Raw genomic sequence first — 17,978 nt, 5'->3', positions numbered from 1 at the left:
TTTATGACCATATGTGCAGAGCTGTTTAGCTATTGTGATCCTATGCTAGGAGAATCCTCGATGTATACTAATTATGAGGGAATCTATTGAGCCTATATTCCTTTAGGCCTGGCTTACTTCACTTAACATTTTTTCCATTTCGAGAGATCGGCAGAAGATGGCGGCTGTTCAGTGCGAGTCGTTCTGAGCTGCCACCAAGATTCAAGTTCTGGCAGCGTAGGGTGCAGTTCTTTACCAGAAATTGATCCTAAGTAAGCTTTAGCGCCACAAAGATCTCAGTCAGAGAGGAAAAAGGCAGAATACCAGCTGGAGAAGACAGCATGGAGCCCCGCCAGCTGCAGAGCAGACAGTGCTTCAAGGCAGCACAGACCCGCCCGCTGCAGACAGAGCCACACAGCGCGCCTGCACAAGCCCAGAGCTGACACTCGGCCATGCATGGATCTGCCAGCTTCATGGAACTGGAGAATCCAGGAATTTGTGAGCACCTCCAAGGAGAAGTTTCCACTTATGCTATTGGGAGGGAGCCCCTCCCCCACAAGCTGAGAGCAGCACCATCTTGACTGCTGGCAAAGACCGGGCCAAAGCAATCGGAGCCTGAGAGCTGGTGCTGGAAACCCCATCTTTCTGAGTGGCAAAGGATTTCCCAGAGATCCCTTAGCCAGAAATCCAGCCCCAGCGCTGCTGAAGTCCATCCCCATGCGCTGCCCGCAGACCTGGAAAACAAAGCTGCCTGCGGATCTTTCAGCTTTGTTCTACCAAACAAGCAATCTGATCCGAAAAAACCACAAAGCCAAATCACAACAGAAAAAGACTGTGAAGTGTTTGGATCCCGAATTTAGTGGAGACACAGTTTCCTATCCTGCACCCCCCCATCAAAAAATAGCTGAAGAATACCGTTTTTTTTGTTCTTCTACCCCTTTTCATTTGCATTTTTAGATGTTCTTATTTTCTCTTTGCCATTTTACCTACAATTTTTTTTCTAATGTTATGATTCATTCCTTTTTTTTTCCTTTTTTTCTTTTTTTCTCCTCTCTTTTCCCGCAATCCTGCTGTCACTGTGGTCGTTCCTAGAAACACAGTGACAGCTCTCGGTAGAGTCTGAATACAAATGATATCTATATTGATACAGTCACCTGCTTTTTAAACTCCTGATTCTCAACCCTAGTATCTCTTGGGTAAGAACTCAAAATAGTAAGGAATTTCCCCCCACCTTTTGTGTGTGTGTGTGTGTGTGTGTGTGTTCTGTTTTCTTTTCTTTTGTTGTTGTTTTGTTCCTTTTTTCTTTTTAAAATTTGTATCATTGAAATCTCCTATATATACATCTCTCTTTTCTCTATATATTCTTCTTATTACTCTTCTTATTTTCATAAGTTTTATCTAAGTTCATCTAAACTTTCTACTCAAGTATTCTACCTGTCTATCACCTTAGGTCAGTTATCCTTACATGATACCTTTTCTTCATTACTCCTGCAGTATTGTTTTCCTACCTCCCTTGTTGTCTTTCATATTATTTTTCTATCTCTGGTCCTCTGATCATCCTTCAACTCTTATAATGCATGGATTTACATTTGATGGTTGTTGAGCAATGCTGTGTATCTAGGTGTTCAACTATACTCTAGCTCCAGAGGAGGGGCTTATTGTTTTGGTCATAAATCAGTAATCTGTGGTTGTATTAGATTTGTATGTAAGTGCACAAAAAGAAAGAGAGAGTGATATTACCAATCTAAAAGTGCGAACATCTATTGTCAGCCAACTAAAAATGTCTAGGCTGGTTATATCTGAAAAATTATATTCTCGTTTAGTATTAATCTTGCTCCTATTTTCAAAAGGGCAGAAACAAGAAACTCAAGAAAAGTCAAATCAAGGAATAGCATCTCCCACCCAACATAAACAGGCAATGGAGCAGTCAGTGGCAAATATAGAGGAGAGTCTTCCAAGTGTTATAAAATTGCAATTGATAAACATCATCAATGAAAAGTGTGAAAACATAAAGAAAGAGACAAGGGAGGAAGCCATAGGTAAACAAGAGGAAACCATAAACAAGGTGATATGTGAAAAAGGGGAAGCCATAAAGGAGGCCATAATAAAGGTTTTTCAAAGAAAATGGATGAATTCAGAGAATCCACAAACAAAAAGGTGACTGAACTCCAACAAATGTCCGAAGAGAATAAACCTGCTGAGTTAACCACTCAAATGGAAATCAAGGAGTTAAAGAAATAAATACATGATCTGAAACAAGAGATGCAAGGCATCAAAAATGAGCAATTAGAAGCAAGGGAGAGGAAGAATAAAGTAGAAAGCTTTGATAGCAGGTTAGACAATGCAAAAGAGAGAATTTCCAGGGTTGAAGATAATTTATTTGTTATAGAGAAAGAACAGAAAATGAGTCAATTCAAATCTAGGAAATATGAGAAAACACTACAGGAGGTCCAAGATACAATTAGGAAGCCTAATTTAAGGCTAATTGGTTTTGAGGAGGGTCTGGAGAAAGAGGTCAATCGTATTGGAAATATATTTCAGGGAATCATCTCAGAGAACTTTCATAATATCCAGAAGGACAGGCCCATCCAGATACAAAAAGCTTTTAGAACCCCAAACAGACCTGACCAGAAAAGGACCTCCCACCACCACATTAAAACCTGAACTGGATCAATAGAGACCAAAGAAAGGATCCTAAAAGCAGCCAGGGAGAAGAGAACAATCACCTATAAAGGCAAACCAATCAAAATAACCCCACATTACTCAGCAGAGACCATGCAAGCAAGAAGAGATTAGAAGCATATATGTCATACCCTGAAGTCAAATAACTACCAACCAAGAATACTGTACCCAGCTAAGCTCTCATCCATAACTGAGCGAACAATAAAAACATTCCATTCCAGGGAAAAGCTTCAACATTATGTAGCAACCAAACCAACATTACAGAAAATTCTCAAAGATGTTCTACACATAGAAAACCAACACAAATGTAATACAGACAAAGACATGGCACCTAAAATTCATACCATCTAAGTACCACAAGAACTGTCAAGACACAGGCCTTAATGAAAGCTTTTAAAAATGGCAGGAACTAATAAATATTTCTCAATCCTGACTCTCAATATCAATGGACTTAACTCTCCAATTAAATGACTAGATAAACTATCCAGTTGGATCAAAAAGCAAGATCCATTGTTCTGCTGTCTTCAAGAGACACATCTTATCCAAAAGAACAAACATTTTTTGAAAGTGAGAGGTTGGAATAAACTTTATCAAGCTAATGTCCCCCATAACCAGGCTGGAGTTGCCATCCTCATATCAGATAAAATAGACTTCAAACTAAAATTAGTGAGAAAAGACAAAGAAGGTTACTACATACAACTAAAGGGATCTATCCTCCAGGAGGACATAACCATCCAAAATATCTACACATCTAATCCCGGAGCTCCGAACTTCATCAAGCAAACATTCCTTTCACTGGAACCATACATAGATCGACACAGTGATTGTTGGTGACTTTAACACACCACTCTCACCTATGGACAGATCAACCAGGCAAAAACTCAACAGAGAAACCTTAGAATTGAACAACTGTATAGATCAACTAGATCTAACAGATATCTGCAGATTATTCCACCCAGCAACAACACAATATACATTTTTTCAGCAGCACATGGAACATTTTCCAAAATAGATCATATTTTAGGGCATAAAACAAACCTGGGCAGATTCAGAAACACTGAAATTATTCCCTGTACTCTCTCAGACCACAAAGGCATCAAATTGGAACTGAACACCCATCACCACCAACAAAAACCCTGTAACTCATGGAGATTGAACAACACATTGTTGAATCGCCAATGGGTCATCGAGGACATCAGAACAGAAATCCAACAGTTTATGAAATTTAACAAAAAGGAGCACAGAAAATACCAGCTCCTTTGGGACACAGCAAAGGCAGTACTCAGAGGAAAATTTATAGCTCTGATTGCCTACAATAACAAATTGGAAAAATCTCAAACCAACAATTTAATGTGTCACCTTAAGCTCCTGGAAAAAGAGCAACATACCAACCCTAATCCCACTAGAAGGAAGCAAATTGTTAAAATCAAAGCAGAATTAAATGAATTAGAGTCTAAAAAAACTATAGAAAGAATCAACAAAACAAGGAGTTGGTTCTTTGAAAGGGTATTAATGTATGTAAATTAATGCACCGTCTATGTGGCGAATATAATGTAACCTTTCTATTAATTACAATAAAAATATATGAAAAAAGGATATTAATGTATGTGAATTAATGCACCGTCTATGTGGCGAATATAATGTAACCTTTCTATTAATTACAATATAAATATATGAAAAAAGAATGACTAAGTATATAATCTGTACATGTATATGCACATACTTAATATTAATAAATTAATGGACCTGTTAATACTAATTTTAAAAAAAGATTTTTTCCATTTCCTTACAAATGGGGTGATGTCATTCTGATGCCAGCATAAGATTCCATTGTGTATAAATACCACATCTTCTTGATCCATTCACGTACTGAGGGGGCATCTGGGTTGGTTCCATGTCTTAGCTCTGGAAAATAATGCTACAATGAACATAGTTGTGTTAGTAGCTTTAGTATGTGCTTGTTTCTGGATGAAGGGGAAAATGCCAAGGACGGACTTGGGTTTGCTTGGGCTATTCAAGATCAGAAATAGGCATACAGAAAGAAATCTAAAATTACTCTTGTTTAAACATTTAATGTTTTTTTAATCACAAAAAAGCCAAAACTCAAAACTGAAAGGAAAGATGAGTAAAGAATGATTCCATTTTCTTGAACCCATTCTAGTCTTGACCTATTTTCACATATTTGTGTATTCTACTTTTCAATTTCCCAGTCCTTCAATTTCTAGCTCTTCTAGTTTTTAAATGTCTATATCAGATCTATCATGATTACTGCTCACTCCAAGTTCTACCTGTTTTCTTGTCTCAGAAGTGAGCCCTTAGCTTCTTTTTGGCAAAAGAAGCACCTGTTATACTTTGCTGTAATGTCTCCTTTCTAAATTGAATGTCTTATCATTTAATGTGTTTTTATATTGACCAGTCTCTCCAATTTTGAATCATAATAAATGGGTTTATCAAGGAGACGCTTCTCTCCAAGAAAAAGTATTACGTAGGCAGGGAAAAATTGACACAGGCTCAGAAGAGACCACAGCAATGATCCAGGCTCACTGTTATAAATGACTAAACGAAGAGAGAAGAAGGATATGTAGATAATTAGTTTTAAAGACTAAAGAACCGACAACAAGTATTGCAACAGCAATGCTCACAAGACAATATGTTGGAAATAAACTTTACAATTTGAGGGGAAGAATGGAAGGAGGGAAAGTGGGAGAAAAACAAGGATGTTTGACAACAAATATACTCACTACATTACGTATGTAACTGCAACCCCACTGTACATCATCTTGACAATAAAAGTAATTTTTTAGAAAAAGATATGATGGAATACAGAAAGCAGAAAGTTATAGGAAAATCTGGTTCTTTAGAGGGTTTTTTTGGGGGAGGACAGGGATGGCAGATATGTAGCTTCTTTAGAAGAATTTATTTATGAAAGGAAAAGTTGGATTCCAGGGCTGGAAAAAGCTGGTTGGAACTGCTGATTGGCTGGAATGGTACAGTCATGAAGTTCATACACTTCATCAGAGGAGATATTTGGCACTGTTAAGTTCCTTTGGCTAGGAGCAATATTGGTCTGTGTTATGGAAACCAGAGGGCTTCCTACAATAACACGCAGAAGACCAGTTTCATCGATAACAACAGGGACATGAGGTTAGTAAAAACATTTCATAAGCTCATCTTCAGCATATGTTCAACTCCATATGTTGCCTTCATTTTCAGGCAACAGTATACTCAATAAGGTCTTAAGCCTGTCTCAATAGAGTATTGTACAAAAGAAGAATATTTTCTCTTGTTTATTGACTATATGTTGCATACTATATGTCATGAATGTGGATTCACATCCATTCAATATAATCATATTTCCCACTTGACTTTTTGCTAAATCTCCTAGTTTGGTGAGGAATGATGGTCTCTCACACATTGGCCTGAATGTCATGAAGAGCCTTCATTCCCAAAAGGTCAAAAGTGAATGCATACAGATGCATGAACTTCCTTTTTTTTCAGGGAAGGTTGCTTAAAAGGAAAAAATAAAACATAAATCATAAATATTTAATGAAAATTCAAGATTTGAAAAGATTTTAAAGTATATATTTTAAAAGTATAGTTTGAATTTAATTTTGTTTGATTCCTTCAGCTAAAGTCTAGCTGTTCTGACTTTCATTCTTATAGTTTCAGAAGTTTTTTTTTTTTCCTAGCCTACAGGATGTTTGGCCATATGAAAATCTTTCCCATAATTTGTTAAACAATTCTGAGACTCAGAAACTGAAATGTGCATAATATATTGGTTAGATGAACTATCTCAGCACAGAAATGTTTAAATTAAATAATATTTGTATAAATATATACTTAAGAATATCATACATGCAAAGAAAGTTTCTATTTTTGGGTCTAAGAAGTACATTACTCAGGGGCTTCTCAACACAGTAAAGACATCGAGTACATGATCACAAATTACTCGTTAGTATATAGTTAAGGGACCACTATCACCCTTCTCTTACCATTTAATGGCCACATGGAAAGCCCAACTGAAATGAAGATTAGATAAAAGCATTCCTGAAAATCAAAACATTTATTCCATGTAGTCCTGATATAGGTTTAATCAAGACCCATAAAATGGGTCTTAATTTATTGCAAATGTTTATCAATGCCCCAAGGGTGTTTTCAAATGTCTGATGACTATAATATTGTTGACTTCTCTCTTGACAGTCTTAAAGCTGTTTATGACTCATTTGGCTTCTTTCCAAGCTTTCTGTTCTCTCATTTACTTCCGTGTGCATCAACAAGCATATAATTAATCCAGCCAGGTTATTGAACTATTTCCTTTGCATTAGTGTATATTATTTACATATATAAAAATTGTGTATTCTACTACTTTGGACTTGTTCTAGTGAAACATTTTTACAATTATTGATAAACATTATTATGAAGATAGTACTCACACTGAAATTCTGTGATCTTTTCTTTGAATCATGAGTTCTTGTTAAATACAAAATCTCAGCAGTGGGTCTTAATAATCATTAGAGTGCATCAACTCATGAGCTAACATATGCCTTTCCTGTCTTTATTATTAAATATTAACAGAAAATAAACCACACATACCAGTATTCACTATATGACTTTCATAATTTATAAAGTGAAAGTTCTTCTGATTAATATTTTTTAATGTTCAATGATTAGAAGCCTAATTTTCTCAAGGAAGAACATATATAGATCAGGCCTTGCCTTTTAAATGTTGAGGAAATTCATACAAATCTATGATGAATTACGTAGGTAAGGCAGTACTCTCTCTCTCTCTATATATATATATACATATATGAAGAGGAAAATGGAGAAAGAGGCAAGAAAAAAAGAAAGGAAGAATACAGGGAAAAAGTAAGAAATGGTGAGAGGGAGAAGGGAGAAAAGCCAAGGGGGAAAATGGAATGGAAATGGAATGGAAAAAAGAAAATCACATGGTTCTAAGTTTAATTTTAATGTTTGACATACTGTCATAATTTCAGAAAAGCCACATTTGGCTGAATACAGTGCCAACATCTTCCTGCTCAAACTGAGGTCTTCAATTAATTAATCAAAGTGACTAAATGTGTTTAATCTACTCAGAGGAGAACGAGATGAATAGATGAAAGATTAAGCATGAAAACTTAGCGACAAGCCCTTTTCTTACTGAATTCAATATTTTAGAAGTAATATTGGGATCTAATGACCAGATAGTGAATTGCTGTTTTGATATACTCCTGAGAATGCTGCCTCCTTTAGTTAATTTACAAGTGCAGTTTGGGGAATCCTCTGTCCTAAACAGGCTCTGCATTACTTCAAAGGCTGCAGACACATTCCCTGAGGACAAGGGTGGTTTTGCTTTACTCACCCTTCTCTTCCTATTCCTTTTCACTGTGATAAACACAATGGTAAGCGAAGGTTTGATTTAATGAGTGGTGTATTTAGACACTGGCCTCTGCTGTGTAATGTGCACCAGAGTAGCCTATTTCTGGCTTATTTTTATGCTCGGTTTAGAGTACATTTTTACATTAAATTATACTATGGACTGAGATGTTTTTATCCTAATGTACTTTGGTAGATTTACTTTATAAACTATTTTGTTAGAAGAATTACAGCTCTTCTTTAGCTATCATAAGAAAGTCATCATTATATATAATTCAATGGTAATCCTTAAAATCTTATAACTGAATTAAGTACATTTTATCTTAGCAGTTTGTTGTGGGAAGCTGGCAGTTAGTGAACCCAATTCATATGTCAGGGATATTGATGACTGATAAAATATTAAGTTCTGGGAATGTTATCTATTTCTTGTCAAGCATTTGTTCTCTTTTCAACTTTCCATATAAAACAATAGAAGAATCAATGTAAAAACAGATAGGACTTTAACTGGTTCATTACTGAAGTATGGATAATTTGATATTTTCCCAGATAAGTTGTGGAGAATTACTCTCCCCATAATTTCATATTTTTTTGTTTTAGCATTTCCATATGAAAGCACATTTTATTGATTAGTCCTTTTCTGTTTAATCACAAAATGACACAATTTTCAAAAATACGTGTGTATGTGTCGGTATGTGTATGTGTGTGTGTATATGTGTGTGTGTGTGTGTGTGTGTGTATGTGTAGCTCCATCTCCTTAAAGTCACTGAAGTTAATTTTAAACTAGTGCATACTTTCTCCCTCCCACCCTTTCTTCCTCCCTCCCTCCCTTCCTTAATTTTTTTCCTTCCTTCCTTCCTTCCTTCCTTCCTTCCTTCCTTCCTTCCTTCCTTCCTTCCTTTTCTTGCCCTTCCTCTTCTCCTTCCCTTCTCCTCCTCTCCATCCTCCTTGTCTTCTCCACCCTCCTCCTCCTCCTCTCCGTCCTCCTCCTCCTTTCCCTGTTCTTCCTCCTCTTCTTGTTCCTCCCCATCCTCCTCCTCTTTTGCCTTCTCCTCTTTTTTCTTCCTCCTTTTTGGTTTTTTCCATTTTTCAAACTCTTCCTCTTTCTTCTTTAGATTTCTGCAAATGAGAAGCCTAAGGAACATCTGTCTTGTCTGTCTCCCCTCAGCTAGTTTCTCTAGACATACTGACTCCTGCAATCTTAAAACTACATCACTATAACTTGTGGCACCAAAGAAAGGGCATTTCTTTTATACTACTTTTATATTAAATTTCAATCTCTGGCTGAGTGTTGTGTCTATAGGCCAAGGACATGAATAACTCAAATTGACTAGCATGAGACCAAAGGAACATCCAGTAATAGAATGTGGTGTGTTGCCCATATGTGAAACATGAGGGAGGGCTCCAGGCTGATTTCTGAAATGAAAAGTGTCATCTTGTTATTTAAATAAAGGAGAACGAATACTTTGAAGATACAAATAAGAGATATCAACTCTGAAATCCATTTCAAGTTAACTAGCAAAGAAGGTAGCAATGAATGGGTCCACATCAGATTTTCCTGACATCAAAGGCAGTGCGTTTTCCTCTAGATAATGTTGTTTTATGAAGGAAAGACGGAAATGTTGATAAAAAATGACTTCAAAGGACTTTTCATATCAAATTTTCCTGTAAACCCAAATCATAAGCATAAGAGGAGTTTCAGAACGGGCTGGTCCTGTGGCCTCCCATACCACCTCAAAACTTTAGGAATCATTGCTGCATTTGTTTTAAGTGCTTGCCATTGAATAGTCTGGAGAAATTGCCTCCAGCTCCCCACAGCCCTTGCAGGGCTGGAAGTCTCTCTTCCCACTGTGACTACCTTTGGATCACCTAGCAGGCCCCACATCCAGACCCTACAGCGCTGTCCTGGCTTCTATTAAGAGGAGCATAGCCCTATGTCTCTCTGTTGATTCTGTTTTCCTCCTCATGTTGTGCAATGTATGTGATTCCTGTACTGAGTCTCTAATCACTTCCCTGGTGTCCAGGTTCCATCTCATATCTTACTCTCTGTAGAAAGTTGTATACTCAGTGACACCATCCATTGTAGGATTGTGTTTTTTTCTACTGACTGTTGAGGATGATTCCACTTCCTTGCGTTTTCCGTACTGTAAAAACCAACATCTTTCTTTACTCATAATCCCCTTCCTTATCTTGAAAACTAGTAACCATGCATCTCTTGGAACATTCCAGGAGTCTCAGAACATTCAGCAAGGGTGGGATCTCCCAGCATATTTCTTCGTTTACTTCCCTTTTCCAATAACTTCCCAGTGATCCACATAAATAGCAGGGGTAATTTCTCTATAATCATTTGTGCTTGGGGGTTCATATCTCTTTGCTGTACAACTTAGAATAGTCACAAATTACAGATAAGTGTAGGCATTTATTCTGTTGACAAGAAATTCTTTGTGGTGTTGGGGAGGTCTTCCCTCATGAAATCTAATGCTTAATAACTAACTTAATGCTTAATGAAACTTCTACCCCTTGCTGTAATATAATTATCTGGTCAGTAGGATTAATAACCACTGAAGACTTGTAAAAGATAATATTTAAATTACTGATATCAATAGATAGCACCTACTCCCAGGACCTACAGTCCTGGTAACTCCTTTAGATCAGGTATTGTGTTATATCTGTTTCTCTAATTCTTAAAGGTTAGCTCTGTGTCTACCAACTAATAAGCATACAGATATTGTAGCTGAATAATGTTGATAGTTGATTATGCTTATGTTTAATTAACAAAACCAAAGGCTTACTTTCTTCTTTTAATGATTCTTTTACACAGAGTAGCTAATAGCATGCTCTAGACCGTTCTCTCATCACAGATAACAATTGCTACTTATCATGAGTATTTAGTGTCATTCTCAATATACAAAACAGTTCCTGCTTGACTCAAATGTTAATCCAGAAGTCTGCCATGGATTTTGCACTTGTTATTTTGAGTAGTCATCAATGTATTTCAGTCAATCTGGAACACTGGTACAAAGGGGTGATTTTGTAACAGCCATGCACTATTTGTAATAGTTAAAGCACACATTAGATTTTATGTCCATATATATATATATACATACTTTTGCTAATGAAATCTGATTATTCCTCCACTGTATGTAACATGTTTCTACATTTTAAAGAATCAAGAAAATTATAGAGCAGAAATGATTGTGATCTCTTCTCAACAAACAGCTATTTGCCTACTATTGATCTTAATCTCTGAAAATAAAAAAGCTAATGAAAGTCATATTATTTAAATCAGGGGAAAATAATTTACAAGCTTAATTTTGAAACATGTTATGGTACCAGTTTATCAATTCCAAATTTAAAGGGGCTAAATTTCACATTGTATGCATTGCCCATCCCCTACATGTCAGAACCTCCACTTAGAACTTGTAGTAAATTAAAACTGTAACATAAACCCAGAACCTCTTTCTGTGTTTCTCACTGGTCTACCCAAATTTTCTTTCCATCTCTCAGCAACCTATGCCTAAATTTTCTGATTCTGGAAGTTGCAGCTACATTGAAATATTTTATGTTTTTCAACAAGCAGTCTTTCATTCTCTCATTACCTCTGATTATCCTCACTCTTTCCCTAAGTAACGTCTTCTCGTCCACTAGATCACCAGTTCTGCAGAGAAAAATTTACAAGTTTTCTGTAATTTTCCCTCTTCCATTCCTTGGTATCTTCTATGGGAAAATCCTGGTTGCTTTCTTCTGAGAACTGTAATTTCTATTGATGAGTGCACGAACTTATTTACTGTCTGTCTCATTGTGGGAATGTGTAGTTAGGTATACTCCTGACATAGAACATTATATCCAATATTCTATGAATACTTCACAGAACATACTCTTGCCAAAGCTGACATGTGAGATTGCTTTGATCTTTTATTTTTGTCATCTGATGGTTTCATAAAACACTGATGATCTGAAGTCTTACGTTGTAGTCATGCAATGTGATGTTTTCTGAGTACCTAGCATCTGTATTCTGACACATATTCTACTGGCATATATCCTAGGTTCTGAGATGTGGTCTAGGTTGTTATCTTCTTAATAAGTTTCTCAATTGATTCTGACTTAGACCAAATTTTGGCTAGTGTTCAATACTCATGAACATATGTTTCATCTTGAATCTACCACTTCTGGTCAGATATAACCCTTTGTTTAATCCTTGCATCAGTGTTTTACCCTCATAGGAAATATGGGTCTTTAATAGTTAATGAACGCATAATGCTTTTCTGTTGCAACTCAACAATATCTGTTCTGCTCTAACTAAATGTCCTTTGAACATGGTGACATCTTGGGTGTATAATACAATTAGGAATAAGAATGTAAGATGTATTTATTCTGAAGTTGGTGAGACTTAGCAGAGAAACAACAGTTATACTTTTTAATGCAATTATACAGAGAAGGCAAGTGTTGCTTTGCAAATACACATCTCTCTAATAATTCAATGACTGCTTCTCAATTTATACCTGTTTGTTTTCTTGTACTATGGGATTATGTACTGTTTTTTTTTCACTTAAGAAATAAATTTTGTGTGTATATAATACCACTCAACTATGGGTTTTGAGATATATACCATCCATTGTGAGTCCTTAAGTCCCATTTGTTTCTTTTCTTTCACCAATGATTTTCCTTTCAATATTTTGTGTCATGAGCACATAGTGGAGAATACAAATTATGAAATAATAGGAGCTAAGCTTCTACATGAATATAAAATGTATCTGATGCACGTGCTAACCATATCTCTCAATTTAGATCATCTCCATAACCATCACTGGCAAATTTCAGTTAACTAATATATTTACTCTAAATTATTTAATGTATTCAATTATGAAATGAACATTTAACTTTTTGTTTTGCCACTCCTGGGCCATGAACTCAGGGCCTGAGCACTGTCCTTGGACTTTCTCAAGGCTAGAGCTCTACCATTTGAGCCTCAGCACCACTTCTGGCTTTTTTTTCTATGTGTATGGTACCAAGGAATTGAACCCGGGTCCTCGTGCATGCTAGGCAAGCACTCTACCACTAGGCTAAACTCCAAGCCCACATTTAACTTTTTATTTGGAATTTTCTCAGAACTTTTCATTTTGAGAATATCTATGTCAGTGTTTTTCATATTACTATCCATTCAAAACTATATGTAGTTGTTTGAATGCTAAAATATTAAGTGTAGATTTTGTTTTGTATATATGTTATTTTTTCTGTTCTAAAATAAAACCTAACTTCTACCAGATTATTGAAATTTGAGCTACAACATTGTGCATGAAATTGACAAAAATGTACACCACACACACTACAAACACACACACACACACACACACATACACACGCACAGACACTCATTAAACAGTATTATGTTAGTTTAATCAGAGCCTTCTACTTGCTAGGCAGGCAGTCTACCACTTGAGCCACCACTCAGCTGTGTGTATGTGTGGAGTATAGTCTACATGAAAACATTTGAAAGAAACACCTGAAAAGAATAATTTAGATGATACATGTCAATGTAGTCAATGTAGTGACATGTTTGCTTATATTAAGAAATTGTGGTGTAATTTTCAATCAGGTATATCTATTTTTAGATACATATCACAAGGAATATAGTGTACATATTTTCTTTCTTTCATATTTTTAGGAGAATAAAGTGTTTTCTCTCTTTTTCTCCATTTTGTTCTAATGTTTTCTAGAGTTGAGATTCTTTAGAATATTAATTAGATAAGTTGAGTAGTTGCGACTCATAGCTAGATACTCAAGATTTGTGAATTTAATCAAGATAATCAATAATTCTTGATTAGAAGGCAACCAAGCAGAAAATTTCTTGAAATCTTTTCCTCCAGTTAACCTTTTAAGAACTGGAATTGAATTATGGTTCAAGAGGTTGAATGCCAGCTATGAGTACAAAGAATAAGCAAGTATATGAGGCCCCAGAACTGGCACAAAAATAATAGTAACAACAACAACAACAACAATAATAATAATTTTCATATTTTCATTATAAATAATTCATTCCATGCTAAATCTTAAACCAGTTGAGAGTGCCATCAGAAACTCACTAATTTTAGATTGACTGCACTGTTAGACAATGAACTATCGTGATGTAAGTAAAAAGGCTTTTGTTTACCTTCCATGCTATAATTTATACTTTGCTGATCTTTGATGTTCCTAGATATCCGTGGAATACAGGAGTTTTTGGACAAAGTATCTCAGCAGGGAATGGATGTTGCACTTCAAAAGGTGGAAAACAACATCAATAAAATGATCACCACTCTTTTTGATACCATGAGAATAGAGGAATTGAATCGCTACCGAGACACTCTTAGGCGAGCCATCCTTGTTATGAATCCTGCCACCGCCAAATCCTTCATCAGTGAGGTAAGTAAAAGTTGTGTTGGGTGAATGAATGCTGTAAGATTAAATACATTGGAATGGACTTTGCAGAGGAGATGAAAATTAAAAGCAGAATAGAGGAATTAACTTCCATTAATACTAAAGGAAGTGGTGCAGTGAATTCCTTGTCTTATTTACCCCATACTGCCCAGTTAATTGCTAATTGCAAAGAATGTTTGTAATATACATATGTATATATATGTATATGTGTGTTTATATATATATATATATGCACATGGCCAGCATCTTTTTAAGGAGTCCCATGGGATTTTAAAACTGCCATTTCCCTGAGTGAATCTAGCAAGCTCAAGAATGAATTCACAAGTGTAGACCAAACTTATATTTTTGGTGTTGATGTGGCAAGTTAAAATTTTTACAACTTCAAGGAAAGATACATTTAAATCAAGTTCTGATTGTCTATTTGTGATTCATTTGCCAAACCAAATGACAAATTTACTTATGCTCTGGGAAATCCATATGAGGTCTAGTATTGAAACTGCCCAAAAGTCTGCAAAGAGGTGACCACTGTACAGTGCCTGATGCCATACATCCAATTTTTATTCATGTTTCATTATTTAGAAACTCTAGAGCTCTGTAAAAATGTGTGACCTCTTAGTGATTGCTTTAACACTCTATTTTTAAAATATTTGTAATGGCTTTGGAATGGATTGCTATCAAGTCTTCTTTGCCTACCCTCAACATTTCCATTTTGCATGGTGTTTATGGTATTACCCACTTTCACTTAGTGTTCTTAAATTTGGTGAATTGATTTCTTCCTTCCTTTATGACCTCACCATTTCACTTCCATTAGCTTTGAAAAGTACTGGTAAGTAGGTGCCCAAATTAAGAATGGTTAGAAGTCCTTTGACACTCTATAGCATAATTTAAAATCAAGGGTCTTGAAGCAGAATATAACTCACATAAGTGAAACTTATAGACTATGAATAATATGAGAGAGAGAATTTTGTTAATGCAGCTTTAAATGCAAATTCAGAACTTTGACCTTTGGAGTTTAGAAAGTGACTCAGAGGATTTCATTGAATTAATAGATTTTTCCATAATATAATCAGCATTTCCAATTACAGAAATGTCAATGCTTCCCTTTACAAAGCAAAAGAATTTCTAGAATATTAGAAGTAACAATACAGAGGCATGTTATCAAAATTGGAATCTTAAAATTGTACTAATTTCATTGAAGCATCTTTGGCCCTTTCTATCTGGGGTGATCAAAGAAAGGTTTATGGAGATAGCTGAGAACATACCTTACGACACCTTCAAATAAATAAACGAACATCGATGGATGCTGCAGTTTATCCTAGATGCAGTACAGGCCATAGTGATCCAGTTACAATAGAGATCCAGGACTTCTCTTCCATGTTCCCAGTCTTGGAGGAGGGAAGGAAATACAGTGTGGGTAGAGGTGGAGGTGTTGAACATTGTCTATCCATGGTGAAATTAGAGATAATTTATGGCTAATTTTCTCAAAAGACCCCTGTGATGACTACCAGAATTCATTTTTGGTCGCTTTAGCAATTTGTGCCTAAACTCCCAACACCTGTTTATGAGTTTTATACCTGGGAGAGTTCTGTCAGCCACATTTTTGTCTAGCCACTTACGGTTTTTGTCTCTGAATTTCAGACCAATTGAATCCACAATGGCCTGTAGCACTGGTGTAAGACCAACAACAACAAATGTGACCCATTGCATCCCCATTTAAGCTGGTTATATTCTTTCCTGTTCCTCAATTAATGGTTCACAGAGGTCTCCCAGCATGGGTGTTTCTTTTATGGATTGTAGAAATATTGACCCTGCTTGGGGAACAGGCTGCCTTTGACCTGACCTTGTCCATACTAGAAGCAGTTTACTCAAATGGCAGGCAGAACTAAATTTAAAAGCATGCACTGAAGTTCAGGACACACAAGAGGAGGAAATCTTGACCTAGGGATTTATTCAGTCAGTCCCATGGAGGAAACTAAATAATTAAAAATGGGACAACAATGCCATCCTGGTGATAGATAGATGGTGTTCCTGAAAAAATGCAGCTCTGCAGAATGGATAACTAGGGTTGGAACAAATTTCACAGAGTAGTTTTTTAAGTTCTCAGGCAGGCAATGGTTGGCAATTTATGATTCAGATGGTGAGAGTATGCATGTGTGTATTATATACAAAAACAAAGCTAATAGTCAACTTCTACTAAGGGTTTTCAGGTTGCATTTTTAATGAAATGACTTCTTCCATATTTTCATTTTTCCTCAGAAAGTTTGCCATGTTTGCAGTTTTTAATTGAAGTTTTTAAAATTTTTTAAAAATATTCTGTGATTCACATTGCTTTATAAGACTGAAAGAAGTTTATCTATGTTATTTACTATAATATTGAAAAGAGAAAGTATTATACTCAACAACAGCACAAAATCTGACAGCTCAGCGCATGGATGGAATTAGTTCATTTCACTCGAGTGCTCAGTCGTTCACATTGAGCAGGACACACATTTTCATTGTGTTGGAGGTTATGCTAGCTTTCATTCGCACATATTTGCCTTTTCTTTGAAAAACTTTTTTTTATTGCCTAAGCTCTTACTATAAAGAGTTATCTTTTCCAGTCATTTTAGGGCTAATTTATTTAACTTTTTCTGCTTTTTGCTGGTGATTTTGCTGTTTCAAGTGTCCCTCAAGTACAGGGCTGAAGTGCTTGCAAGAGTTCCTAAACATACAAAAGCTCTGACTTGCCTCACAGAGAAAACAGCTGTGTTAGTGTAATCTGTGCTGAGGCCTGAATGATTGTAATGCTCACTGTGAGTTCAGTGGTAATGCATCAACTCTAGATAATAAACACAATGGATTTTGTCAGAAAAATAGAGAATCCAAGACCTTCCCGACTAGATCTTATATTTCCTCTCTGAGAAAAAGTACGATAGTCAAGAATTCCATGTGACATGCATTTTATAGAGCACATCACAATAAATGATGAGTGTCAACTACATTCTTAAACCTTACAGACCCTGACCCATTCCCACCTTCTGTTTTTTGACATTTTCTGTGTATGAGACCTTCTCAGATTGGTCAAGACAGAGGTCTTTTGTCATGTCTAGCCTCTGGCCCCTTCTACCATACTTACCCATGATTACTGCTTTTTCTGCCTCGTGTTTTCCAGGAAGTTATTTAAAAACACTTTTTTCTTATGGCCATTGTGTAAATAATATAATCTATTAAAACAACAGTAACCTCACAATTTCTATAGCTTTTAAGAAGTGGTACTGTGTCTGTAATTTGAGGAGGATGAGATATTTTGACCAACTTTAAATATATAGTTGAGTCAATCAACAATTTCCTATACATTTCTTCAGGAATGTTCAACTCCTCTGTGGCCCACAACTACTCAGAGACACCCAGAGTTTAAGACTTGTGAACAAATAAGATTTTTAGGGCACCCCAGGGACTGGTTGTCACCTCCTAAAAGAAGGAATTGAAATGTCGTACTGTGGGTTATATGATGGATAAAAAGGGAAATGAAGTTAGAAAGAGATGGATAA

At 35.9% G+C, this 17,978-nt stretch overlaps 1 protein-coding gene across 2 annotated transcripts in view; it reads left to right on the top strand.

Annotated features, from left to right (window-relative positions):
• Grid2 (glutamate ionotropic receptor delta type subunit 2) overlaps positions 1 to 17,978 on the top strand; it is a 951,510-nt gene that overhangs the window by 471,180 nt on the left and 462,352 nt on the right. For both annotated transcript variants that reach the window (XM_090356798.1, XM_090356797.1), the window contains exon 4: positions 14,228 to 14,433. In XM_090356798.1, the coding sequence (XP_090212924.1) occupies positions 14,228 to 14,433 (206 nt within the window). The remainder of the gene's footprint in view (positions 1 to 14,227; positions 14,434 to 17,978) is intronic.

The sequence above is a fragment of the Megascapheus bottae genome, chromosome 23 (genome assembly GCF_031878675.1).
Source record: "Megascapheus bottae isolate mThoBot1 chromosome 23, mThoBot2.hap1, whole genome shotgun sequence".
NCBI lineage: Eukaryota > Metazoa > Chordata > Mammalia > Rodentia > Geomyidae > Megascapheus > Megascapheus bottae.
The sequence above is the reverse complement of the archived record's forward strand: the minus strand, read 5'-3'. Positions and strand labels throughout refer to the sequence as shown.